This window comes from Lissotriton helveticus, chromosome 6 (assembly GCF_964261635.1).
Source record: "Lissotriton helveticus chromosome 6, aLisHel1.1, whole genome shotgun sequence".
NCBI classification, from domain to species: Eukaryota; Metazoa; Chordata; class Amphibia; order Caudata; family Salamandridae; genus Lissotriton; species Lissotriton helveticus.
Genome location: NC_136067.1, coordinates 1,500,282,870 through 1,500,310,147, shown reverse-complemented (window position 1 = coordinate 1,500,310,147; position 27,278 = coordinate 1,500,282,870). Strand labels below are relative to the sequence as shown.

The 27,278-nt window shown below is 43.4% G+C and overlaps 1 protein-coding gene and 1 non-coding gene across 2 annotated transcripts in view; one reads left to right on the top strand and one right to left on the bottom strand.

Annotated features, from left to right (window-relative positions):
- Positions 1 to 27,278, top strand: part of REL (REL proto-oncogene, NF-kB subunit) — a 330,308-nt gene that overhangs the window by 230,802 nt on the left and 72,228 nt on the right. Inside the window, exons 6-8 of the mRNA XM_078649301.1 lie at positions 17,880 to 18,020; positions 22,454 to 22,558; positions 25,078 to 25,290. Coding sequence (XP_078505427.1) covers positions 17,880 to 18,020; positions 22,454 to 22,558; positions 25,078 to 25,290 — 459 coding nt within the window. The remainder of the gene's footprint in view (positions 1 to 17,879; positions 18,021 to 22,453; positions 22,559 to 25,077; positions 25,291 to 27,278) is intronic.
- TRNAA-UGC (transfer RNA alanine (anticodon UGC)) lies at positions 19,247 to 19,318 on the bottom strand. Its single transcript has one exon. It is a non-coding gene; the product is annotated as a tRNA-Ala (tRNA).

The following is a 27,278-nucleotide window of genomic DNA, read 5'->3' as shown; positions in this document are numbered from 1 at the left end:
ATGGACCCAGCCGTGACTGACGTAAGCATCCCTTGAGCTGTCCACCTGTTGCAGCTGTTGTGATGTGGAGCACTCCAGATGTCCACCATGGACCCGGCCATACATAAATGGAAAAGATAAACACAAACCATTAGTGTTTCTGGCGATAACTGTTGTACACGTGCTAGTCTTACATTGCCATCACTTGCTAAGCTTTAGATAAGAGAAGCGCCAGCTGCATACTCATTGACACTTCCGACTGTAAGTGTTAAGCATAGCCTCAGTTTGTGTCCCATGTAGTGTGACTGAATTAGTGTTACGGAGAGTGCCCTGTAGAAAGACCTTTATTAGGAATAATATCCCGTGCGCAGTACAGTGATCCAGTGGCAGTGCCACAATATCCCGTATGCAGTACAGTGACCCAATGGCAATGCCATGGCACATTTATGGCTACTAAAAATTCCGCTGTAGACCAGGACATCACCTCCTATTCCTTATTTTCCACCCACGCCTTTAGGCCATAGGGTCTATGTTATAAAAGGCCAGACTTTTTGCCAGTGCAGCATCTAGGGCTAACAGGATTAGCACAGCCCTAACTATGCCAGGCTGGAAGCTGACCCAAAGGGCCTTTTACGCTCGCCACTTTGGCTTCTGGTCAATATCATCCACGGCAACCGTACATGATCCCACACATCTCCCGAACTATGTGATGCCGCCACTAGGTTCTTGGGCACCTTCTAGGTGTGACAGCAGGGTGTGTCAGATTATCAGTACCCCCAAGTAATCTTTCTACAGGCTATAGGCCCTGTCTCTATGCCATTTGTGGTTCCCCTACCTCTTTACTTATATATGGCTTTGGTACACCCCTAGAGCCCAATGTATCGGGTGCTAAATTACTGTGTGCTATATAGATTTACAGACTGTAATTATTCGCCTCTAATCTCATCATAGGCTCAACGTATATTGTGCCAATTTACTTGTGTGTTAAATAAGTTTACTCACTGTAATGTCTTGCCTTTAGCCTCGTAAAGGAACTAAAGGGATGTGTTTAGAACAAATACATATATTTGTTATACACCTGTTCTCTTTCCATTTACTCATTCATGAAATATAGACTGGTAAAAACCAGCTGCTCTACATTCCTTCAAGACTTAGCCTGAAGGCTGCACGCGATACAGCTACCACTAGGATAGCTTTCTAATAAGGTTGACTTTAACCTATCACGAAGGGTCGTTTGGACTGGTGCAATGTCCCCCCTTGACTAGTGAACAGCGCCTCAGATGTTGATTACCTCACAATGAAATAAGTCCCTTGCTTGGCTTTCTGCTTTGGCTTACAAAGGAATGTTGGACCTGGGAAACTGGCTTTCAGAGTCTCGTCAAGCCCTATCCTTAGCTGTGCGTTAATCCCCAGGAGGACCCCAAGAGAAGGGGGTATACCTTATTCGTGAATGGTTCCATGATTGTTCTAACTATCACCTCAGCAGACACCAATCATTGTAATTCTAGAGTGTCAAAATTTGACTTATGTCAATGGCTGTTCCTTGCGTAAGATAAATAAGCAGGCAAGTGCCTGGAGGACATCAATAACGAAGCCCAGGAATTTTACAAAACAAACTGTGCCTAGCTCAAACCGTTCAGAAGTTACAAAAATGCAGCAATAGATGTTGCCTTGCCGTCAAAGGACCTAGCTGTTGCTTATTGCTATATTGAAGTGTTACGGCCCGACTAATGAGATGGAACCTGTGCACAGACCTGGGAAAGCAATGTCGGAGTAATACTATCAGTATCAACAGTTCAAGATCAGGATGTTTGTCAATATCAACCCTTAGTTGTAGGAAACGGTATAATGTGCAATTCTGCACAGAGCAAAATTTTTTGGGGAAACCTTACATTTTTTATCTTTTCGAGAAGCGCTTTATGAGGACTGCCGCCAAACACTGAAAGCACCGTGACAGCGGTGGAGAGAAAAGCTGGGTCCTGTGAGATATAAACGAGCTGGGCCCTATGTGGCCTCGCTCATTGCTTTGCACTGAGACTCCTGGCCGGTGCCTGCAGCCTACAGAACATTAGTCCACAAAGGTAAACTACAACAATTACCGTGCACTATTCTCAATTCAGGACTGTCACAGTCCGTGTGTGCCCACTACCCATGTGCATCTATGTTCTGTTTACACCAAATGTGTCACAGTATTTGAGCGTGTGTACCGAATTCACACCTGTGATATTGCAGCTCCCTACATTTTTGTTTTTGTACGTCCCTGCAAACTAGGGTGACCAGAATTTTAAAGCCAAAAAACGGGGACATTTCAAAAAATTAGAAGAAGGACTCCAATTGTACTTTCAAGCAATGAGAGTGCTCCTCAGCTGAGAATTACAGAACAGGCAGTAAGAACCTAATTAAAATGCAATGTTTAAACCCAGCAGTTTGTCTGTTAATTAAATTCCTTTCTTGAAACAACTGCTAACTATCCCTTCTTTGTAAAATATAGAAAACACCTCCCACCGTTTCTTGTCGACCCTCTCTACAAGCTGGGACATGAGCTAAATTTCTTGAAATCTGCTGGGACGGCTGGTTAAAAACAGGGACCATCCTGGCTAAACGGGGACACCTGGTCACCCTACAGTGCAAACAGCTTTGAATTTAATGGCACTCCTTCTGCGCGCACATCCTCCGTAGATGTATGCAACATACGCAGACAAGTCTAGAAATCCAGCGCAGTGTGTTTGTGAATACCCACGATGTACGACTAATTCTATATTATTTTATTTAATGCATTGTTATAAACCGCGGGTTTTTCCGAAGGTGTCAGAGCACTGTACCATAGAACCCGTTACGTTACATGATAAAACTGTTGCAGGAATAGAGTAAACAAAATGTAGCATGCACAGACTGTCTCAGCAAAATTACATAACTCTGACAAATTTTTTGATGACTAACGAACTGAACTTCCTGGCGGAAAATAGCAAGCCAGATAATCAAAACAACGCATGCCAAATGAAGACCCTTTCAAACACTGCAAGCACATGATGCGCTCCCCACCAAGCAGCATTATACATAAGCGCCCAAATGTACAATGAATAAAGAACTTCCTGTCAGGGTCTGAGAAGGGGGGAATTATTTCTGAAAGTGTCCTTGGGATCAAAAACATCTGCAAGTGCGCTTCACTGTGCTACCTTAATGGATCAGAAGCTCGCTGGGCAGTGACATTCTTTGACAGGCACCATTGCCCGGGCCGTCTGGTACAGATGATCCAGGACACGGAGCATATTTAGTAATTAGAGAATGAAAAAAGAAAAAAGTGTAACAGCAAGCGTAAGGGAAACACGGTCCAGCTGGGGAAGAGAAACACGCGGCCTGGCTCTGAAACCGCCTGCTTTGTTGTATAAAAGCCACTAATCATGCTCCAGCTGAGGTGCGAACTCGCAACCTCGTCAATTTCCCACTGTAATTACCGCCGAATAAATATCTCCAATTATTCACTGGTAGGTGACAAATTAAAAACATCCTATTTTCAATTATATCATTTAACCCTGGCAGAGCAACTTAGAATTAGAGTATTCCTATCTGAGAGCATCGCCCGCTAGCATTGATTACTTTGCTTCTCTCAATCTTCCTTCAACACGGGTCCTTATCCATAAAGCACAATCAATGCACACGGAAAACGTTGCTTTCCGTGTTTTGACCGGAGCCTACACGCCATTACTGGATAATCTCTAACCTGGCCAGCTCCTGTGATTTCAGCCACACACTGGAGCATTTGTACCCGTACTCACCGGCAAGCGCCGATGTTAGTGTGGCAACAAAAGGATGTGGTGACCGGATGCCCGTATTAACGACATGGTTGAGGGGATGCATTCATTTTTTATGCCCTGGTGAATCCCCGTCCATAACACTAGCAAGGCAAAATTGTTGGTATGCTCCTCGTGGGGGTATAATGACGCTCTCCCCTGACCCCCATGGGCGACACCAGCAGTGAAAACATTAAAGGTAAGGTAACGAAAAACCTGTGCTTTTTAAAGGACATTTGATATCGCTGCTCCGACCTTACATAACACACCCCATTGCCGCCTAAATTAGTTGAAGTGAGCGGACATTCCTCCTGCTCCCTCCCCTCCACATATGTCCCACTCTACACACGCGGCTCAAAACAGCAAGGCAACGGTAAACAAAAAGGCAGTAAATCGAGAGTTTAAATTACACTCGAACAGCATGAATTCCCACAGCAAGGATAAGGATGGTAGCCTTGTGCACTCGTATATTGGTATTTAAACACACATGGGGAAGCTTTAGCGGCGCCTTCACCGCACGACCCAGGCACTAGTATAGTAACAACCCTCCCGGTATGTGCCCAAGACAACACACGTGCGCCATGGAATTCAGCCCTCGCCAATAGCAAATATCAGCGCACCGCACAAAACTACTACGAGCATGGCAGCATTATATTATACTGTGCTATACAGCGTGCCCAACTTAACTGTACAATGTTCCTGTATCTTCGAGCATGGCTCCTCCGTGACGACGCTGATGCTCCCCCTCGGACCGGAGCCTTGAAAGCAACTTCACCCACAGCTTTGGGCAATTTCCCCCTCGCAAACGAGGCGACATTCAGCTCTAATGAGTGAAGCTTGTTCCAAAGGGCAAAACAATCGGCTACAGTTGACCGCCGCGACGAACGCTCCACGTTTTCCACATTCCCGCACTGCATGCACCGGCTGCCTGTAATTGGGAGACCGCGAACCTGGAGAGGGGACAAAAGAAAGGGAGAAAAACAAAGAAGCCCCGAGCGCGGGGCACACGGTGCTGTGGGGAGCGTCCAGGGACAAGGGGGTCTCCTCTGCTGTCTTGTTTTCGTCTGTCAGATTCCTTCTGACAGTGGTGAGTTTTTGGATACCGAGGCAGTAGCCTCATTACTCCACAATCATTTTGAATTTTTTAGTCGCTGTTTAGATTGTCTTATTGATGTGTGACGCTTTGTCACAGTTGAGGTTGCATCACATGGTCATCTCAGTGATGGGCCGCGGGTAGCGGTCGATTGAGTATGCAGAATTGTCAGCATGTTTCCTCAGAGGGTCTTGTCTTTGTCCATCAAGTTCCTTCTGATAGTGTTGAGTTTTGGTTGCTTGCCGAGGCTGTTATGCCATCTGGCAGCGGTGGGTTTTGTGTACCTGCCGGCGTTTGCCTTCAAGCAGTGCTGAGTTTTTGGATGCTGCGTTTCTGTTTCAGTTTCGCAAGGTTAGCGCTTCAATGGGACGCGGGTAGCGGTCAAATGGGTTCGTAGAGATGTCTGCGAGTTTCCTGATCAGTCTCCTGGGCGCTCCCCACCTCTTTATCCTCCAGGGGCCAGGCGGGGGGGGCGTGCCCCCCCCCGGCCCGCCCCTCCTGTAGCCCGCCCCCCCTGACCCGGACCTTCTACCTGGTATCCGGGTCAGGGAGGCCGCCGGCCAATCGGTGGTGGGTCGTGCCCACCAGGGCCCTCCCCCACCACCGAGAGGCACCGAGGGGAAAGGGGGGGAGACGGTCGCCGCGCCGCCATGCGTGCGGGGGGGCCGAGGGCCCCCCCTTTTCAAGTGGTTTAGTTGTCGTGTGGCTCATCTGTAACCAAAGTTTAGTTTTGTTGCAGTGTTGTGTTGCGGATGTGTAGGATTTAGCTGAAGTGATCTAGTGCTGAATTTGCAGTATTGTTGTGATGTAGTGTTAGTGTGATACTGTAGTTTAGCAGTGCTTTATTTTCAGCGTTGTCATAGTGTGGTTGTGTGGTAGTGTGTAGTTGCATTATTTTGGCTGCAGTGTTCAATTATAGTGCTGCAGTGCTGGATGGAGTATTGTAGTTTTATAGATGTAGGGTGCTGTAGTATAGAGTAAAACTTCAATATTCTTAGAAAAAGCTTTTTGAAGCTGCTGTTCTGTTGCATCTGTATTTTTATTAGAGAAGGGGCTAAAACCCATCTAGTTCTCTCCCTAAGTGTACTAAATTAATTACAAAATGTGAAAGGCAACACTTTGTTGTACTTTCATTTCTAAAAATAGATGTAAAGATTTAGAAGTGTTATTTTGGTAGCAGGGCTGCTTGAAACGCAAGGTATATCTGTGTGCTTGTGAACTTGTCAGAACTCCAGCACTCGGAGAGAAAAGCTGAAAGCAGTATGCGTGACAGTCGAGTCACTGTAAAATGTTTTGATAGGTTGACATAAACAGAAATGACTCACACCAAGAGAAGGAAGTCCGGCATTCGCCCAGAGCATAAGACACTCTTGTTTTTCTGAATACTCATAATAGCAATAGCAGGGTGTGCTTTATTAACCAGAATGCATTTGGCTAATTTCAGAGTGTGTTCTCATATTAGTACCCGCCCAGTTTGAAATAAAAGTAGTGCATTAGATACAAGTGTTTGTACAACGGGGTGGGGGGTGTTTAAGTGTGTATTTCCCTTGTTCTGTCATGCAGTTCCTGTCAGTCTCCACAATGTCCGGCTACCAATGCCCCGTTTCCCCCCCCTGCATAAACCTCTGCTTACGCAGGGATCTGAATAATAAACATTGTGGAATGTACAACACCCTGTAATTACTGGGCGAGATAAACTCCATGGTGGATTAGGGCTAAGAGCAGGCCTGAACTATGTTTTAAAATTACTTACTATTGCAACTTCTTCGAATAATTTTAATGAACGACCGAAATTATTTAATTGCACAATTTCCCAAACATACAGGTAAAGGGCCTTAGGGTTATACAGGTAGTTCTGAAGAGGAGCTCACAAAATATTCCAGTGCCCAGGACGTGTCACAGCAGCGAGTGGCATTAGTCGGGCGTGTACTCCCTCAGGCCAGAGTGGAATGCCTCTCGCCATCTAACCCAGAAAGCATCCATCAGTGGTCCAGCCTCTCACAGGCTTTGTTTAGTCCGACATGGATAGAAGCAAAGATGCATAAAAAGGGATGGGAGAAAAAGTCCACTAAGGATCTCTGAGATAAGGAAGTGTATTGACGTATTTCTGTGGGCAAATAAAATGCTTAGAAAGGAACAAACCTTAATCCTTAAGTAGGAGCGGCCAGCTGGGCCCTGGTCCGTGCATGTTGCGTGCCTTGGGTGATAATTGAAATATAACACGGAAAAGCATTGGTATTCAATTAATGAACTAGAGAAGAGCCTTCCTGTAGTCTAGAAACAAATACATTATTCAACCAGTATGGCTGAGTGTGTGCTGGAATTCGCTGGCGTTCGGACCAGTAAAAGTCACCAGAAAAAAAGACAGTTTACTTGAGAAGACATAAAGTATTAAAGAATGAATAGTGCCCTCCTGCAATGATGTGCACCTGGCTGAATAGTATACCATACAGTGGGAACTCACGCACACCCGTCACTTCCCCAACCACCACTAAAACAACTCAAAATAATTGTCCAGCAGGTGGGTGAGGGATTTGCTCACCCAGACCCATTAGGGTCATTCCTCAATTCTGCTTAGTGAACATGGCATGAGCACATCTGAGCAAAGCCCTAGAGAGTGGTACAGTAAGAAAAGGTGTTTATGAGAACAAAAACAGTATTACACTCCTCCAGCATGGTCAAAAATATAGTCTGCATAAACTATAGATCCCAATTCTAGTGGGCCATGTTTATGATCAATGATGCAAAGGTATCCTTGGAGGTGCCCAAGCTAGAGATCTCAGAAGAGGTCTAAACAATAAAACTTTTACTTGAGTTAGTATTATAAAACTTTGTGGGAAAAACTCAGATGGAGTGAATAGAACACAATTCATACAAACTGCATTCAATATAGATATGATCTCTTATTTACGTGAGGCGCCGAAAGGTGGCCTGGTTGCTTTCTTAGATGCTGAAAAGTATTGTGCCCTGGTGAACTGGAACTTCATTTTGGAAGTTTTACGAGAGTTGGTGTACCCACCACTGATCATTAAATCAATAGCATCATCCTGTAGAGGCTACTCAGCTGGTCTAATTATTGATGAAGAAAGAGCTGCAAAGATATTATTGTTGAGAGGGACAAGACCAGGTTATACGCGGTTCACACTTCTTTTTGCTTCATACCCTGGATCCCTTGTATTCAACACTGAAAATGACACCTTACTCCTTATCTCTTTACAAGGAGATCATAAGATAAAAATATGTGTCCTTATATATGGCTGCCGAAAAAAAATAGAGAGCACACAAACGTCTGTGGGGTAGTGGGATTCAAGGCTAATCAAGACAAGATGGAGAGGTTTCTGTTCCTGGCAGAAATAGAAGTATTCACTGTGGAGCTAAAAAAATGCCACTAACATCTACTTCCCCCACCCCGTAAAAATAAAATAAATACATAGGATTCATGGTGAAAGAGGATTTCATACACTGCTTATTTAATTATGAAGACATCTGGAAAAGTGGAACTAACTGCCTTTCACAGTAATAGGAAGAGTACATTTACCCAAAATGACAATCCTTCTACAGTGCCTCTTCCTGTTTCAGGTTGACCCATACCACTTAGCTATGAGAATTTTCGGCTTACTAAATTCAATGATCAGTCAATTTATTTGGGCTGGAAATGCTGCATGGTAAGCAGGATGAAGATTTGTCAGCGATTTATTTCTGGGGATTGGGCCTTGCTGGAATTGTAACAGTACCTTTGGCTGTTTTATGCTACCTAACATTTGGTGGGCCCAGATTTAGCAGGCGAAAGTGATGAAAGGGCCATTTCCGAATAGCCCAATGCAATGAAAGTTTTTTAATTTAAATTTGACCATCCACATTTTTTAAGAGAATTTGATTTTGGGCCATAGAAACTTAGTACATATATATCTGTACGGCCAATATGGTGAATATCCTCTAATGGCACAAAACTGTTAACCTCCATGGACTAATCCTTCCATCGCTCCAGAATTTACAGAGGAGGTGGGGGTAAATTTTGGGTCCAAAAGACCATAAATAAACGTTGCTAAATAATGACAGAGGTCCAACTCAAGACATTTGAGAATTGCAAAATGAATACAGATTGCAAATGCAAGAATTTGTTTTAGGTATATGCATCTTCACCCCTGATTTCTCATTGTCTAACACATTATAGGTATTGTATGGAAAAAACAAAATAGCTTATTAACACTAACACAGTTATAATGAGTCTCTTCTCAGTATAAGGCGTAAAAACACTCAGGAAAGGCTAATTTGGATAAGACGATACACAAGTGGGAACAAGCAGTTCTAGATCTTACTAGAGCAGAACTCTCGCTATTTCTCTTTAAGATGCACACCTCACTATGTGGAGTAAATGTGAGATGCTTAATATTATTCTCATATTTAAGCTAACTGTACGCTGGTCAAAATACACACTTGGTTCCCCAAAACCAGTCAGTTGTAATTGGTGCCGGATTCCCATTAGGAACATATGTCAGTGTAGTACCCTCACCTGTAAGCTTTTTGGGGGAAAATTGTACAGATTTTGCAGCACAAGATCGAGGAAAGAATGTAAACAAATGCCACTACTGTATTAATAAGAACCATGGTCCAAGCTATGTTGACTTGGAAATGGAAGAAAATTCCAATTTTTTGGGATACCCTAGCAGCAAGGTGAATAATAGCAAATCAATGGAACGATGAAATCCCAGACAAACTTAAAGAATGGATGAATGATATGTGCAACATCGTGGAAATGGAGAGATGCCACTTGAAGAAACTGAGACAACTAAATAAGATAGATGTGTGTGGATGAAATGTCTGGATCAGAATATTGGACAGCCGGTGAAATCTGCCGAATACTACTCATGCACAACATTTACAGAAAATCTAAACGGATATGATACACCTTTTCCTTCTTCCATCACCCTCCACTCCCACCCCACCCCCTTCTTGCCCATACCATTGCTTAGGCAAAAGGAACAAATAATGGACGGAATGCTGAACAGCGCAAACATTCACCCCCAGTCACAAAGATCGGGGTTCACCACACCACCTCAGTTTGGACCCAGCCATATTTAATTCAGTCTTGACCCTGCTCCTCATAAGAACAGTCCAGCCCTAACTGTCGAGCCATGTTCTCCCTGGACCGTAAACAAGCATCATGGGACCAGTTTTGGGGCATCACCCCTCATCAAACAGGCTAGCTTGAATCCAGTGGCGCACTGAGCACAGAAAACATCTGGGCAAACCCTTCCCACTTCGGGCAACAAATGCAAAAGGAACAAATGAAGGACGGAATGCTGAACAGTGCAAACATTGACCCTCCCGTCACAAAGATCTGGGCTCAAAGGTAGTAAGAAGGTAAAGGCTTGCCTCCCAACTCGCTGACAACCAGGTCCGCAGGAGGCTGAGAGCAAGCACTCCAGTCTTGTTGCCAAATAACTGTATTGACAAGCGGTTCTATCTGAGAATGCCTCCCTTTTATATGGAAGCCGCTCCCAGGATAATTTCCAGGGATTCTGGCCTTACAAGATCTCACCAGATGCCACAGGATCCAAGATGGCTGCTGCCATTGACCCTGGTAGACTTTGGTCACCTACCTGCTTGTGTTCCAACATGACCCAAGCTACTCTTAGGCCCCCAGAAGCAGCCTTCTATGATGGCTGCGGCTAAAGGGACACAGGGGACCCTGCAACTCCTTGCTTTTTAAATCAATTTTTAAAACTAAACTCAGACAACATAGAGTTACTGATTTTCTCTCCCAATAAAAACCTTACCCTTTCTCATAATCTGTTTTTTTAATCAAAGTATCTTGGTACTAGGATGGTTGCTGTGAGTTAAACAAAATCTTTGTTTTTATTCTGGATGTCAAACTCTTTATGCAGGGTCACATAAATTGCATTGCAAAGCATTGTCAATTGAAACTATGCTCCCCACACAAACTAAGGACCTGGTACCACCTCAACATCATACTACAGTCCGTAGTTTTATCTTGACTAGACAACGAATTTCTCTACTCACAGACATCTATAAATCAAGCTTTTCACTCCTGAATGCTGTCCTGAAAACACTTCTAGATTTACCTCCAACACAAAAAAGAGTTACCACATCGCTCCAGTTCTGAAATCTTCAATTGGCTTCTTAAGAACAGAAAATGCATCATTCGGACTGCATGCATGAGATGATAGGGCCCTTCATCCATAACTCAACATCATATCTGGCACAGAAATTAAAAGTTCCGGAATAAAAACTCTTAAATCTAGGTTTAAAGAGATGCTCACTATAAAATTCCAAAAATTAGGAAATCCACAACCAATACTTTCCCAGGATTGCACCAAAAATCTGTAAGACTACCACATCCTCCCCCTCCCCTAGTACTTTGGATAAAACCTTTTTCTAGTGCTCATAAGAAAGAGATGAAAGAATTCTTAGACAAGAAGCTTGAATTATGGCTCGTAATTTGTTAAAGTAATAGATTGTTTCAGGTGCAGAGTTCAAATTTGGTGACAAGTGGTACCTATTGAGTTTAAGGTTAAAATACACTAAGGATTAATTAGGAGCAGGAATGATACGAAATATTGAATACAAAGAACACTGAGACCAAATATGAGCTCATATAATCCAACATTATAAATAAATCAAACACCTATGCAATGAATGAATGAATTCATTTGTACTTGTAAAGCGCACTGCTGCCCCAGCAACGGGGCGTCCTGGCACTGTACTCATACCGCTGTGGAACCCTTCCTGGCTTTTCCCTGTGAAATGTCCACTCCTGGGCAACCCCAAGGTGAAGCCAGGCATCCCAGCGCTGTTGGGGCCATTGTGGAGATTAAGCAAGCTATTGCCCAGAGTTGCAGAGTGGGACCCATGATTAGAATAGGCACTGAGCCAGACCTCTGCATCAGGGTCTGCCGCTCTAACCATTGAGCCACACTTCTCCACTCCACAATGAAGAGAAAGAAACTGCCACTGGAACAACTTCCACTTCACCAACCAAGTACCAGTCTGCAGAGCATGCTTTAATTCTAAAGTGGAACGGTTCATAGTTCAGGTACCCAGACTATCGAATGATATCTCCATTGACCTCTGCGATGAGGTGACCAACAACAGCTTTAGAAAGTTACTGAAAACTTACCATCATAAGACTGTTTTGCCCCCATGACTACTTGGTGAAGTGTTATTGCCAGATACCGCCACCACTACATAGCTTCCTTTTTTTAGATTGCAGTTCTAGTTGCACATTTATTCTCATGTATTCATTCATTAACTCAATTATATGCAGAATGATGTGCTATACAGTGTATTAGGGAGCCTATGAAAAGACTGCACAAGGATTGTGAAGAGCAGACAACTTAATTGGTGTTGAAAAATAGGAGGAACATCTAGTTAGTCCAGAAATTCCTAAGTTACACTTAAGTCATTTTGGTTGGATGGGAGAGTAGCATGTTACATACTGGAAAACATTTACAAACAAAATCAAACAAAACAAGGATAAAATTATCATGAGCTGGTACTAAAGACTTTTTTTATGTCTCTGTCTGTGGTCCTGGTTGAAAGTTGCCAGCAGTTCCCTGCACCATTTATTGTGCCACCATGAGGGTAATAAAGTAAAACATGTCTCCCAGCCTCCCACTGCAGACTGGTAGAGCAGTTTTAAACTGCTAACTTGACTTTGCCATTTAAGCTAATGATAAAGTTCAGACCTTCCCTTTTATTGTATGTAAGTCACCCCTAAGGTAGGCCTGTCAAGTCCTAAGGCAGGATGCAGTATATTAACAAGCATTTGCAATGCAATAGGTCTCGCATTTGGAAAGTTTGAGTTATTTGTCTTGTACATGACAAATTTGTTATTTATGTGTTATTTTTGAAAATTGTGAAATTAATAGCTTTGTCATATACAATGCTAATACTTTTATTTTTTGACAATGTGACACCTATAGCATTTTTAATGCAACATGTTTTGTATTTACGTGACTTAGAAGTATTGATTTTTACAAATAACAATTTTTCTTTTAAAAATAATTAATACTTAAATAAAAGTTATTGTAATTTATCATGGCAGTAGCTTAGACTTTTGTAATTAACTTTTGTGAAGATTATGTTCAGTTTATTTTATTGTGACTAAAATATAAGAACAGAAGGGAAATATTTTAAAAAAATTGTGACATTTGTAATAAAGCTTGAAACATTGAGAGAACATATTTGAACCAGTTGTTGAATGTTTGTACAGATTGATACTGTGGTGGCGCTGAGTGATGTTGTGGTGGCGACAAGTGATGCGGTGGCGTTCAGTGATGCTGTGGTAGCGCATAGTGATGTTGTGGTGCCCCTGAGTGATGCTGTGGTGCCCCTGAGTGATGCTGTTGTTGTGCGATAGATAGATAGAGTAAGAGCGATAGATAGCTGGAGGGAGGGGGAAAGATAGATAGAGTGAGGGCGATAGATGTGTGTGGTTGTGTGTGTGGTTGTATGTGTGTTGTTGTGTGTGTGTGTGCGTGGTTGTATGTATGTGTGTGTGCGGTTATGGAAGGATGTATGTGGAAGAGAGCAGCAGATCCAGATCGGCATATTATAAGAGAACAGGGAGTTAAAGAAGGATGCGTGTTGAAGAGATCAGCAGATCAGCACAGGAGAAGAGAACAGGGAGTTAGAGAAGTAGGCGGTGGAAGGGAACAGCAGATCAGCACGGGAGAAAACCAGTGGTAAGCAAGGTGACAGTTGTAAAAGGAGCTATGCGCCTAACTTGTTCAAAGACTCACAGGCACTGTGTGCAAGCAAGCCATGTTATGTCGCAGCAAAGGAGCACGCAGTGATTGAGTGTGAACGAGCAGCATTTCACAGTGAGAACACACAGGACTGTAAATACTCCAGATGGTCTAAGGAGAAGGCGTGGTGGAGCTTATTTGGCAGCGTTAGTGAGGCAGAAGCAGAAGGCGACCTTCAATGGCTAAATAAAGTCTTGCAACAAGTTAGGCTTGCCATTAACATGAAAGTTGGGTCGAAGCAACAGAATTTCTGGTTGAAGGGACTGTAAGGGTGGCACAATGAAAACTAAATACGATAGGGGACGAAGGCCACAAGTTAAAAAACATGACCCTTAGTAGCGCATAAACTGTTATAAACCAACCAGTAAGGTATTATGTAGTAGAGAAGAGGGCAATTATTAGCCATTTAACAAAAAATTATAGTTTATGGGATGGTGCTGGCTTTTAACAGAGACCATTAGTATTCCACAACTTTGCAACACATAAGATTTCATTACAGCTCTGAATACTTCGCACTGTTTGAAAGCATTTGTGCTTAATCCCTGTTTTATGATATTTTTTTCTGTTTTCTATTATTTGTTTTCCACATAAGCCCACATCACCCACTTTGTATGGCTAGTTGAAATAACTTCCAGAGAGCTGCAAACGATCGTCTGGTAATATAACGCAAACATTCCTCCTCAAAAATGACGATATCAGAAGGTTTTATTGACTTTTATGTGGCTGCTTAGAGAGGCTGTGAAACATTCAGCTGAGTAAATAGCGCCTAAAAATTTTAGATCTCTGAAAGTGCATAGTTTAAGTGCTTACATGTCTTGTGTTTCAGTTAAATTAATGTGGCACAAACCGACATGGAGACGTTCAGCATGCTATTGCAGCTTCGTTAAACTACGTGCTTGGGAGCTGAGCAAAAGATTGTTTGTAACTCCGGTGGGATGCTGGTTTGCTTTTTACTGGGCGGAGCTTCGGTTTTTAAGCTGTGGGTGTTAGAAACAAAGGATGTTATTTGCAGAACAGCTAGGGATAGAACAGCAGACGGAAGGCAACAAGTTACAGAAACAATAGAAAACAAATTAAAAAATGAAATAAAAAAGCAGCGGCCGGGACGTGTGAATTAAAACAAACTGCACCGGGCCACTTGAGAAACTTTTGGCGCACAATTCCGTTTCAGCACAAAAGTGTTTTTGTTATTTTAGTATGCATTGCTATCAGCTGACTTACTCACTAAAACCCAGTCATAAGCCCACGTGCATGTTAAATATTAGGAGCTATGCGCCTAACTTGTTCAAAGCCTCACAGGCTCTGTGTCCAAGCAAGCCATGTTATTTTGCAGAAAAGGAGCACGCAGTGATTGAGTGTGAATAAGCAGCATTTCACAATGAGAACACACAGGACTGTAAATACTCCAGATGGTCTAAGGAGAAGGTGTGATGGAGCTTATTTGGCAGCGTTAGTGAGGCAGAAGCAGAAGGCGAGCTTCAATGGCTAAATAAAGTCTTGCAACAAGCTAGGCTTGTCAATAACGTGAAAGTTGGGTCAAAGCAACAGAATTTCTGGTTAAAGGGACTGTAAGGGTGGCACAATGAAAACTAAATACGATAGGGGACGAAGGCCACAAGTTAAACAAGCTCTTGGCATTTCTGTGTGGGGGGAGGGGGAGCAGGGGAGCGAGCGAGTGGGAGGGAAGGAGCATATGGCGAGCGGCGGGGGAGCAGCTTGGGAGAGCATTCCATTGAAGGCAGGCTGATGGGTTTGACATGCACGCCCGTCTCACACGAGTGGAGCACATGAACTGCACGTAATCCACATTGAAAAATCCCCTTGGTAAGCTTTCCTGTTCCACCTCTATATGTCTCGACATCTGCAATGCGCAAGCGCATTGGCAGAGGTCAAGACCTAAAAAGTAGGACATTTGTTTGTATATTTCTTAACAGTAAAACCCTCAAAGTGTCAGTATTACATGTTGAAAGGCTCGTATTCTTATTGGCAAGTATAGGGTTACATGCTGACAACTCAGTGGTGCTTACTTCTGACTGGGGCTACTAAAGTTGGTACTTAAAAGTATCAAAAGAATAATTGCAGTAGTTTTTAGGGCTAGGGGTCTGGGTATTAGGTGGATCAAGAATGTTTTTAGGGCTCAGGAGGTTTGGGAGGTGTTTAGGGCTCAGGCGTCTGGGTATTTTTTAGGGCTCAAGGCAGTCAGGTCGTTTTTAGGGGACAGGTCGGGTAGTTTTTAAGGCTTGTGGGGGTTAGGTTAGTGTTTAGGGCTCGGGGGTTGGGTTTGTTTTTAGGCTTTGGGAGGGCAGGCTAGTTTTTAGGGCTTTGGGGTGTTGGGGTACTTTTAAGGGCTCAGGGGTGTCAGGTTAGTTTTTAGGTCTCAAGGCGGGGTCGTTTTTCGGCCTGGGGGGGTCGTGTTAGTTTTTAGGGCTCAGATGGGGGCTCGGGTGTGAACTTTGCCACACATATTCCTTTACCAGCAATGCCTTTACCACAAAATAGCGTGATAAAGGCATGCGTTGTTCAGACACATTCATGGTAAGGGCAGCATTGTAGAGGCATGCATGGTGTAGTCATGCCTGCCTCAATCATACAATCTGCTTGGACAGAAGCCTCACTTCTTATGAAAACTCTTTCCTAAAACACCTGAGTAAATATAAGAAGTTATTTTCCATGAGCCCACAGGAATCTCACAGTATTTGCTGAAGGTGGTGTCAATCTTGCATGGAATATAAAGTTCCTTGTGGTATGTGGTTATTGCTGCTGGGACTTGTTTTCTTATCTCTCATGAAGTCGACAAAGACATCTTGGAACTAGAGAATATCTTGTAAGAATAGACTTGCACTTGTTTGTTTAAAAAAAAGTCATCCATCCCGGTTATGAACTCCATATCACTTGTTTATTTCTTAAGGAGTCATATATGGGAATTGCAAACTCTGTAGCACTTGTTTGTGAAGATTCATTCACAGGATTATGAAGTCTATTGCACTTTACTTCCTAAGGAATCAGCCATATGGATTATAAACTATTGCAAATTTCAGTGAAAGTATATCAACACAGAAGTAATGTTGTATGAAACACTGGTATCTATCAAAGATGTTAGAAAATATGCATGCAATGCTAATGAATGCATGCATGTCAAAGTTACATACTTAGCTTGAACGCCAACAAAGCACAAAAAGGTATTTCCTAATTTTGAAGGAAGCTCTTGTTGATAAACAGGCTAATTGTAATCCTGATGGGTATTCAGTGACTAAAGCAGGGCTTCAGTCGAATTTCAAATTGTAGTAGAAAGTAAAAATACATAGAGAGAAAGCAGGTATATCTTAGGCAACACTTCCTGTTAAAACCTCCAAGTTCAAACAACAGTTATGCTAAGACTCGCCTATGCTTTTTAAAGAACAGTGCTCTGGTTGTGCAGATTAAGTCCAGCTTTTGATTCAGGCATGTGACAAAATCGAGTTCCTCTCTCTTGTCCCATTCCCCTTGCCCCAGGTCTACCGTGATATTAGTTGAATGTGGCTTTGGGAAAGTGTGGAAAATATTCTCACTCCTTTCAGATCCGATATCCAGGTTGGTGCTCCCTGACAATCTACAGGAAGTCGATACTACAAACTTAAGCACTTTGGGCATCCAAAGGATGATTAGCATAAGTATCAATGCCCAATTTATAAATAACCTTTACAAGCGCAGTAGATGAACATATGACCAGGGCTAGATTTAAGTTTTCCCGTTAGGAATGCCAGTTCTCATAAAAGACTCATTTTTTAAGTTGATTGAGCTTAATAAAATTTGTAAACACCCACCATTGGATAAAGGAGAGGTAGCTAGTGAGCGAAGGTAAAGCAGAGGCTTTGGAAGAAGTCCAGAGACCAAACGAAGTTTATGGAATAATTTCCCAAGATATGTGTGGAAGGAGATAGGGTGAAAGCTATTTTCATGTATTACCGTGCAACATTGGGTGCTTGGGAAAGGAGTAATAAGTCAAAACGTCAATTTTCCTATTGCAGCAAGAATTGTTTCATGGGTAGCCGAGTAAGTGCTCTGCCGAAACTCTATGAGAAAATAGGGGCATTGGTAAACCCTGCATTGTTGAAGGGAAAACTCAGTGAAACTGGTTTGAATGATGTATAAAACTGACCAAAACAAGGTAAAAATGTCTACGGCATACTCTGAACCAAAATGTATGAAAAGAGAGGGTTTAAAAAGAAAACTATTTTCACGTGGGATTTCTCTTTTCCTCAACAGTGCCGGAAGATAAGCTGCTTATCATTGAAGATTATGACCTTAACGTGGTCAGGTTGTGTTTTCAGGTGTTCCTCCCTGACGAGCATGGCAACTGTAGAATACCGCTTGCTCCTGTTGTGTCCAATCCAATTTATGACAACCGTAAGTATTTCAGACTCCTAGTGGTCTTTGGGCTTTCCATTCCCACAAACGAGACATCACACACATTGGGGCTATTCACAAAGGCCTTTTGGAATATGTAAAGTAGCACTCTTGTTTTACTCTTTTATATACATTTACATGCCTTTGAGAATTGCACCGGAACATCTAAAACAGGGAAAAATGGTAATAAAGTAGAAATATGAACTTACAATTAGTGGAAATAAAAAGGACTGTGCCCTCCCTGCACTTTTACTAATAGAAAGTTGGATGTTTTGGGGAGGATTCACAAAGGCATGTAAGAGTATGTAAAAGAATACTGCTTCTTCCCTTTTCTGAATTGGCCTCTTTGTTTTTGGCTCGAAATGCATAGGTTTCTTATCTGTAGTATTTGCTGATTCTGATATTTCAGTGGAGTGACCGTTGAAGCATCAGGGGAGTGGGAAAACGTAACCATCAGCAGAAGAAGTGATCAGAAGACGATCAAGCAGAATCTAATCTTATTCTTTATATGGCATTGTGGATCAGTAACATTTCCTCTCAGAAGGCAATTGAAAACAAGCATTGGCATAGCCAATAGGTCTCACCTTTGGGACCTTATAAGTGTTTAGTTATCCAGCACAATATCCTTGGTGCAACAACACCACCTGTTGCATGGCTAAACACGTATAAGCTCCCAAATGCGAGACCTATGGGCTATGCCAATGCGTGTTTTATATACACTTGTCACGAATGTCTCATGAATGTGTCATATATTTGTAATTCATTGTTTGGAAATAAAATGATTCCAATTAATTTAAAGTACACCGAAGGTAAGACATGAGGCTGAAAAGAGTGAAGTGTGATAAGGTACCCAATGAGTTTCCTGCCTGATTACAGATTTAAGAAAAGCAGTATTACCAGTCTACCTAGAAAGATAGAACTTGGAGAAAGACTATGCGCGTCTGCATAGAATCCAGACTATAGCATGCCGTTATGTTTCACAATGCTCTCAGTAAAATCTATTTTATGTGTATGTTTCTGCCCCTGCCCTCAGGGCGTCTGCTTGTTTATGGAAGAGTTTTGCAAGGATCTGAGCTATTCACACACCTATAAATATATTTATTTGTGTTAATGCCATGGGATACTATTTTGAAAAAAAGTCGATAAGATCCAGAGAAAGGAAACATTGTATATGTGGTGTTATTTTAGAAAGCAACACACACAAAATAAATACAAAACAAAGAGAGTGGAGATGCTGGGGATTGAACCCGGGGCCTCATACATGCAAAGCATGCACTCAACCACTGAGCTACATCCCCTATCTGTTTCATTCCGCTGACATTTGTTTTCTAGTATGTCATTTCCTGGGCGGTGTCACAGTGACTTAATTTTAATTAACATGACATTTGAAATGGACGACTTATTGTTCACCAACAGTGTATGATTTGCACAAAAGGCATGCATTGCCAGACGGAGCCGCCTCCAAAGACTCCTTTGCCACTTAAGCGCATGCGCAGATGAAACAGAGGTGGGGGGCATGCCTTTATCAACGAACATACCATAAATGCAAGATATGAAGGGCTTCGGGCAGATAAGAAAACTTCACTTTACCCAGACACAGCGAGGAGGGCTCGGTGTGCTCTTTCAGCAGCACAAAGAGGCGGGCTGCATTTTCAGGACACACCAGCAGCGGTGCTGTTGTGAGAACCACTGCTGCAGCTCCTAAAACTTCTGGTGTGCAGGATCACACGAACATCTCACAAGCAGCTGACTGACCCCAGCTGCCTATCACTGTTGTAACATGTGCAACAATCCCAGCCTCAAAAGTGGTGCACGCGCGAACACCAGCCACGGCGAAAGTGAGAGTGCCACAGCAAAAGTGAGAGCAACGTGTTTTAATGACCCGTGACGATGAAGGAAAGACAGATGGCGGCACGTGCACGCGCGCATAATCGCGCGCTGGTGGCCTTTAGCAGCACTTTCAAAAGCCAGCTACTAAATGTCTCTGCCAGACCAGCGCATGCGCTGGATCAGGCCGAGACCTACAAAAGAATCCAGGCAAATATGTCACATCAATCAAAGGCATGAGTTTCTACTAACTGATAACACGATTATCACGAATATGGGTTCTAGTCCTTTAGCAAGGAAATAGCAATACATACATCTATAACTACTAGCACACCTTGTAATCATGCTTCCCTGCAGCACTTCCCTCAGATGGACAACTACACTATCATGTACTTCAAAACCCTGTTGTGCAGATTGTACATCTGTTGCACTTGGGAGGGATTCATTGATCTTCCACTTGTTTAAGTTTGTTCCAGTGTTCCTCCTTGGTGGATTCGAGAGAGTGTGTACCCTTGTTTCCTGTTAGGCTGTATCTCCAGTGCTGTTGGCCCTTTGTCACTCTAAAATGGAGTGCCTTACCTGTAGCTTATTTTCACATAGAAATTAATACCATAATTCTGACTGGTTCCTTGGGAAGATTGAAAGACCAAGTTGACCCTCCAGGGATTCAAACTCATTAAATCACACCAGTTGTTTGCAAATCACTGAGGCATCTGAACAGTAATTGGTGGTCACGGGTGACACAAGCTCAACTACTATTGTAAACAAAATATAACTTCACACACAAGGTGATTTTCCGAGCTACCTGGATGGTGATTCCTCATCGGAGACGCAGGGGATTCCAGTGAGAGAGTCCATCAACAGGACAGACACCCATCCTTGCAGATAGCACCTGTTGGGCCAGCCATGTAGTTTGCTTATGGGGAGGTCATCACCAGAGAGCATCTTTTATTTTATTTTATTTAGGGAATTTATAGAGCGCAGCTGTCACCTTACAGGTATCCTGGCGCTGATCTGCTCACTCGTTAGTGCAGTCACCCTTACAAACACAGGTTATTTTAGCAAACCCGCTGCCGAGCCACTCGAGGAGCTGAAGCGGCTTGATTAAGACGGATGCCACTCGAACTTCAAACCGGAAAGATTAATGGAAGAACCGAGTTTGGATTGCGCCCTACCCTTTGAAATACTAACTCACCACCTAATTGAAGCTAGGAGGTTTACATTGTGAAGGTGACTTCCGGCTCCCGCTAGGATACCAGCCCCACCATTCAAAGAGACATTTAGGTGCGACACCCTGCGAGCCCGTCTGGGGCTTTCTTAGGCTGTCATTTCCTTGTCCAAGTTATGGTGCGACCCCCTGCGAGCCCGTCTGGGGCTTTCTTAGATTGTCATTTCCTTGTCCAAGTCCTGATGAAGACCTGCATTGACTCTGCAGTAGTGCAGACCCTGGGTTGAAATGTTGACAAAATATCCCTTGAACCATTCTAAAGATTCTGCGATGAGACTTATTTATTCAGTCCTCAGACTTGCTTGAAAATCTCGCTTCTCTGGCCAATTCTTTCCCCCTCCCCCCAATCACCTTGTATATATTACGCACCATCACTATGTCACTGAGCACTAAATGTCACCTTGTCACATGCTATATTTCACTACGTGTTCTTGACAGCATTGCAAATGTAATTTGGGTATTTATGAATGATGCAATTTATAAAAGCTCCCAGAATACCCAATATGGTTTATGTTTGTGTTGATTATCATTAATTGATCTTTTTATGAATATACCCTTGATCAGTCCAATTGCTAGAAGAAATAATACTCACCCGACAGAACCAATTATATAATTATTGTATATGACTGCCCAGGTTCTGAGGGATACTGGGTTACCTCATTGTTACTAAACCCTTACAAACACAGCATAATGCAAGCAAGGAATAGTGACAGTGCTTCCCAAGGTTGAGTACTAAACTGCAGCGACATTTAGGGTGAAACAGACCCCTCACACCCCCTGGACCCAGTGCTACTGCACCTGCTGCTCCTCCCCGCCCTTCTGCTACGGATCCTATGATGCACCAAAATTATACAGACTTTATTCTGAGTGCTTGCAACGTTCTCGCCAAATGCTCCATATTATTCCCCAGTGCAATGATATGAGCTTCTGAAAGGCAGAATTTGAGCTGATTCTCACAGCAGAGTGAGGGGCTGCAAGATTTACTCGTCACAGCTCCATCCATGCAATTTGCGTTGTTTTAACAGCTGCAGCGTGCCTACAGAGTGGCACCTAATGCTTTGTGTACCATTTCAGACGGTGGAAGACCAGTGTAGCTGTGGCTGTTTCTATGCGACAGTACGCATACCTCACTTCAGGCCTGGTGTATTATTTTTTTAGGAGTTTTAGCAATCTCCCGTGCGCCCCCTTCTCTCTCACCTATTGCAGCATACACGAGGGACATACAGCACGATTGGGGGAAAGAAGGATTACCTAAAGTTCAGCCTCATTTGGTCATAAAACGTGATAAACAAAGACAGTTTGAAATGTTCTTTAACACGCCTAATGGCAGGAAGAGTTATGGACGCACAGTCAATGAAATAATGTTCCATTTTCACAGGATCCCCCAACACCGCTGAGCTGCGGATTTGCCGTGTCAACAAGAACTGTGGGAGCGTCCGAGGACAGGAGGAGATATTTTTGCTGTGCGACAAAGTCCAGAAAGGTATGTTGGTTGTTCACCTCCATTTGCCTCATTTATTCTTGAAGTGACACACAACAAAATGCCAGATCTCTGTAAAAAAAAAAAAAATGTGATTTCTCCTTACTCTATTTCTTAATTGTTTCTCACATGGGCCCTCACCTTATCGCCATACCTCTGAAAACATTTGACCATTTTAGTTTTAGATTAAAAGGCAAAAACTGTAGAATATACTCATATTTATCATTTATTTTGTCACTATTCTGCTTTTTTGCAAACAATATATTTTGCTGATATTGCATTGTGCAATCAAATATATTTTAGATTGTACTGCATTGTGCAAACAAATATAGCACGTACAGAAAGTGCAAAAACACTGAAGGTACATAGTATTCTATTGAATTGGAATTTATATACATCTTTCCATATCACTCGCAAAGCCTCGAGCACCTTCCGGGTGGGTCGAGGCTAAGTTTATTTAGTGCTTCATACCCCTGATGAGGCTGTGAAGTGCTCCGGTTTTTATCGGTTCCCTTGGCGTTTTTTGGAGAGTATGGTTGAAAGGTTATTGCTTATTGTTTGGAATGTATGGGAAATATTGGGTGAGGTTTGTCCCACATGATGCAAGCACGGTGCGCCTAATGTTATAATCAAGGGGTTCAATGGAGAGTGTGAGAATAGAATAGATGCCATCGCACATGCAGGTGCTTACAAACCTGAGCATGGGCGCATCAAATGTAGAACCTGCTTCTGATGTGCATCAGTAGGGTTTGCTAGAGGTATTTGAAACGGACTCAGTATCATCAGAAGGGCCATCCCATTGAAGGCACTGTTAAGCCATCAATGGAGTGCTAAATATAGTTAACCCCGGAGTGGCTGACGACACACCCATTGGAGGTACTGTCAAGCCTCCAAAGGAGTGCTGTGTGGAATCCACTCAGGAGGCACTGTCAAAAGCGCTATATGGAGTCCACTTACACGCGATAGAGGCCTGTCCCATTTGAGGCACTATAAGCCATTAAAGATGTGCTGTATTTCCACAGCCACCAAAGGGCAGCTCATCGGAGGCAATGTTGAACCACCAAGAGAGCGCTATATGGACTCCACCCAAATGGGACGGAGGATCGACCCGCTGGAGGCACTGCTACGGCACCAAAGTGCTCATTTATGCATTTCATCCAGGAGATACAGCGGGCCAGATAATTTGACGCACCCAAGAGAAAGTGGGCGAGGAGGGGAGGCACAGGTACTGGCCCAAGGCCCAATTTAATTCCTTACCAGGCCAGACAGGAACGACACTACAGTCAGTCTCTCTTCACCTCTCCGTGCAGGATGAACATTCTAGGCAGAAAGGTTAAGAAGTATTAGGTATGCAGGGAGGGGAGCAGCGACCAAGACAACATGACGCTCCTGGGTCCAAAGCTAATGTCAAGGGAGGAGCAAGGGGTCGGGCCAGAGTGACATGGTGGGATAAGGACGGCTGAACTTCCAAGGCTGCACATCCCTAGGGGCCAGACGCATTGGTATATATACATGAATTACTAGTTGAGTAAAATAAATATGCAAAATGAAAAAGATCAAAGTATTTTAGTCCCAGCACGCATTGCACATGAATAATACTGAAAATATGCATGCATTCCAGTTTTTGAAACCATTAATAATAAATATCACGAGCAAAGGGCATTCCGGCCCAGTGCAGATGATGTAAATCAGGTGTCTCCAAGCTTTTCTATACTGAGAGCTACTTCGGCTCAAGAAAAATCATCCTGGGCTACTAACAGATTTTATCAGAGTACAGCTATCAGCGTTATATATTTTGCAAATACAACCATTGTGACATTCTCAGCATATCAGTTTCTGAAAAGAAACATATTTTTGTATCAAATACTATTTCCATTTTGGGCAAACAAATTATATTTCCCAATTTTTTTTTCTGGAAGAACCATGAGTTTTGCCTTTAAAATACCAGTTTTCAGTTTTATCAAACAGTCAGCCCACATACATAATTTTGCATCTTTCATCATGTACCTGCATGCAAAAATACTTCACATTAACAGAACCTGCTTCAAATGTACTTTATGGTCACAGGCCATGAATGATTTCCATAACACCTAGGAAACCTCTAATGTGCCAATAATACTCACTATTATATGAGACACCCCACTGTGCCAAGCGTGGACACCACAGTGTCCAGGATGCTTACAATACAACAGCAATGGCCAATATTATTCCAGGGATGAAAAAGAAGGTCAGACATGCTCATAATGTGCCAATGATGGATGAGATTATGCACCAGAAGACCAAGAATGTCCAAAATATGTCAAGGATGACAATTACTATGCAAGGGCCACTACTATGCCACAAACTGAGACTAGTGTGCCAAAGGTGAACCCTAGGATGATGGGGAGCCACATCTTCTTTTTGGGGTCATCGACACCAAGCATAGCGTCCACGGAGCAACAGTGTTCAGCAGGGACACAGACAATGCCAGACAGACACTTTTGTCCTTCCTTCTTCATGTTTCTCTCTCTTTATTTTTCCAGATGACATCGAAGTCCGGTTTTTCACAAGCGAGTGGGAAGGCAAAGGGACGTTTTCACAAGCAGATGTGCACCGGCAAGTGGCCATTGTTTTCAAGACCCCTGCATATTACAAGAGTATTACTGAGCCCATCACGGTGAAAATGCAGCTTCGAAGACCATCCGATCAAGAGGTCAGCGAGCCAATCGACTTCAGGTATCTGCCGGATGAAAAAGGTGAGGTTACAACAACAGTTCTGCCTTGTTAGAACTAGAATGGTATCAACATTATTGCTTCTGATGTTACATTTATTGTTACCAAGAAGATGCCAAAGGTGGCAGCTTTGTTGTTTCAAGTCTGGTTATGAAGAGTCTTAGATGTAGTCTGCCTGATGTTGATTTAAATGGACTGGAATTCACAGAAAGTATTATCTCCTATGGGAAGGTCCGGAAAGGCATCTGTATCTTCCTTGCATCCAAAACCCTGCATCGTACCTCAAAAATCACCCTTTGTATCTTCTTTTCAACATTTACTTAGGCCTCTGGTGCAGCTCCTAGATCTGTCTCAGGAAAGCATCCAATAACTATGTTAATGACACACAAATCCACTTTGCCTGGAGAGATTTTAAGAGAATCCCATTGACATCACCACTTGCCTGGTCACCAAGTGTCCCAGTTGATGGAGAGCTTTCCTTGGTTGAAAGTGCCAAGGCCGAGATTGTAGTACTGGGAGTAACCGTACCCCAAACACCTTCCTTTTGAAAGGCCCTCATGCCTGTGCAAGCCTCCCGGCCCCCCTTCCACAGCAACTTCACAAAAAGTGAAGAACTTCACCAACTAACGGCAACATCCAAAGTGTTCATGACGTGTTTTCGGCATGAGAAGACACGTTCAAAGCACTAGAAACTCTCATCAATGCCAAGACATTGAGGAGACTAGTAGCAGCATTATACATGATGGTGCAGCTGGACGCTCCCATTTGTACTTCAAACTCGAGGACAAAATGGAAGATATGCTTCATGTAGGAGAGTGGGGTCTGCAAACCTATGGTCACCCCAGATTTTTGCTTTTTGCTTCACTGGTTTACGACTTTCCCTGGCTGTGGGCCTGCTAATCAGACCCACAGCCTAGCTGTTCTCTCTCTAAATTTACAACCATGTACTTTAGGTGCATTTACCAATTGGTACTGGGCCACCTTATCAGTCCCTGTACCCAGGGCATAGGTGTACCCAGGGCCTACCAGGGGCTGAAGCATGTATTATGCCACCCCTGGCTGGCCATCTAAAACGGACACAACTGGCTGCACGACAGCTGGGACAAGGTGGTGTAAACACCCTTTGCTGTAGATATAGTATACCTATATCTAACCCTAAAAATGGACACATATCCTCCTATCAGTCACTCCTATGGCAGGCCTTATCAATCCTGAAGGCAGAGTGCTTGGAATTATGTGAGATGGTGCTCTAGCCTGAGCTGAGCCTGTCTACAGCTTTCGGAACCAAGTCCTTTAGCTGTTTCCATGATAACGCTATACCATATACTCTTAAGTGCATTATCAACCTCGCGGTTAAATGCTAACTCTGGTATAACATTATCAAAACATGTCGAGTAAGGTGTCATACGAATTGGAATACTACCCCCTCACCAATTCTAGTGACGGGGGTAGCATTCCACCCTTCTAGAGGGACACGACATGTATGTAACTGTGAACCCCGGTTAAAGTTAACTCGAGCCTTGGCATCACAAAATGGATGCTGCCACCACAGACACAAGTCTCACCTCCTGCTGCTGGGAGTCCTTCCAGCGAGGGAGGCTTGGACAAAGGGTTTCCTGCCTTGGGAGGTGCTAGCACCACCCCAGACAGGACTTTGTGTATTGGGTAGGATAGGCCTGAAAGGAATGAGACATGCCTGGGGCACACAAGGTGCCCTGTGCATACACCGGTTCAAACCAGTTGCTGGGGCACTCCAGCCCCAGCTCTGGCTGGAAACCGGACAAAGGATAGGGGGTGTAACCACCCCCCTTCCTGGTTCCACCCAGGGGAGGGACCTAATCAGTAGTGCAGCCCCCTTTAGCAGGATAGAGGTAGGAGCTGGTCCCGTTCCAAATTAGATTAATCCTGAACTACTCTACAAGAAGAAACTCTGGACTTCGACGTACTGCTCCACAGAAGACTGAAGAAATCTCCCTTGTGGGCAAGGAGTGTCCACCCTGCAACTGCAGGC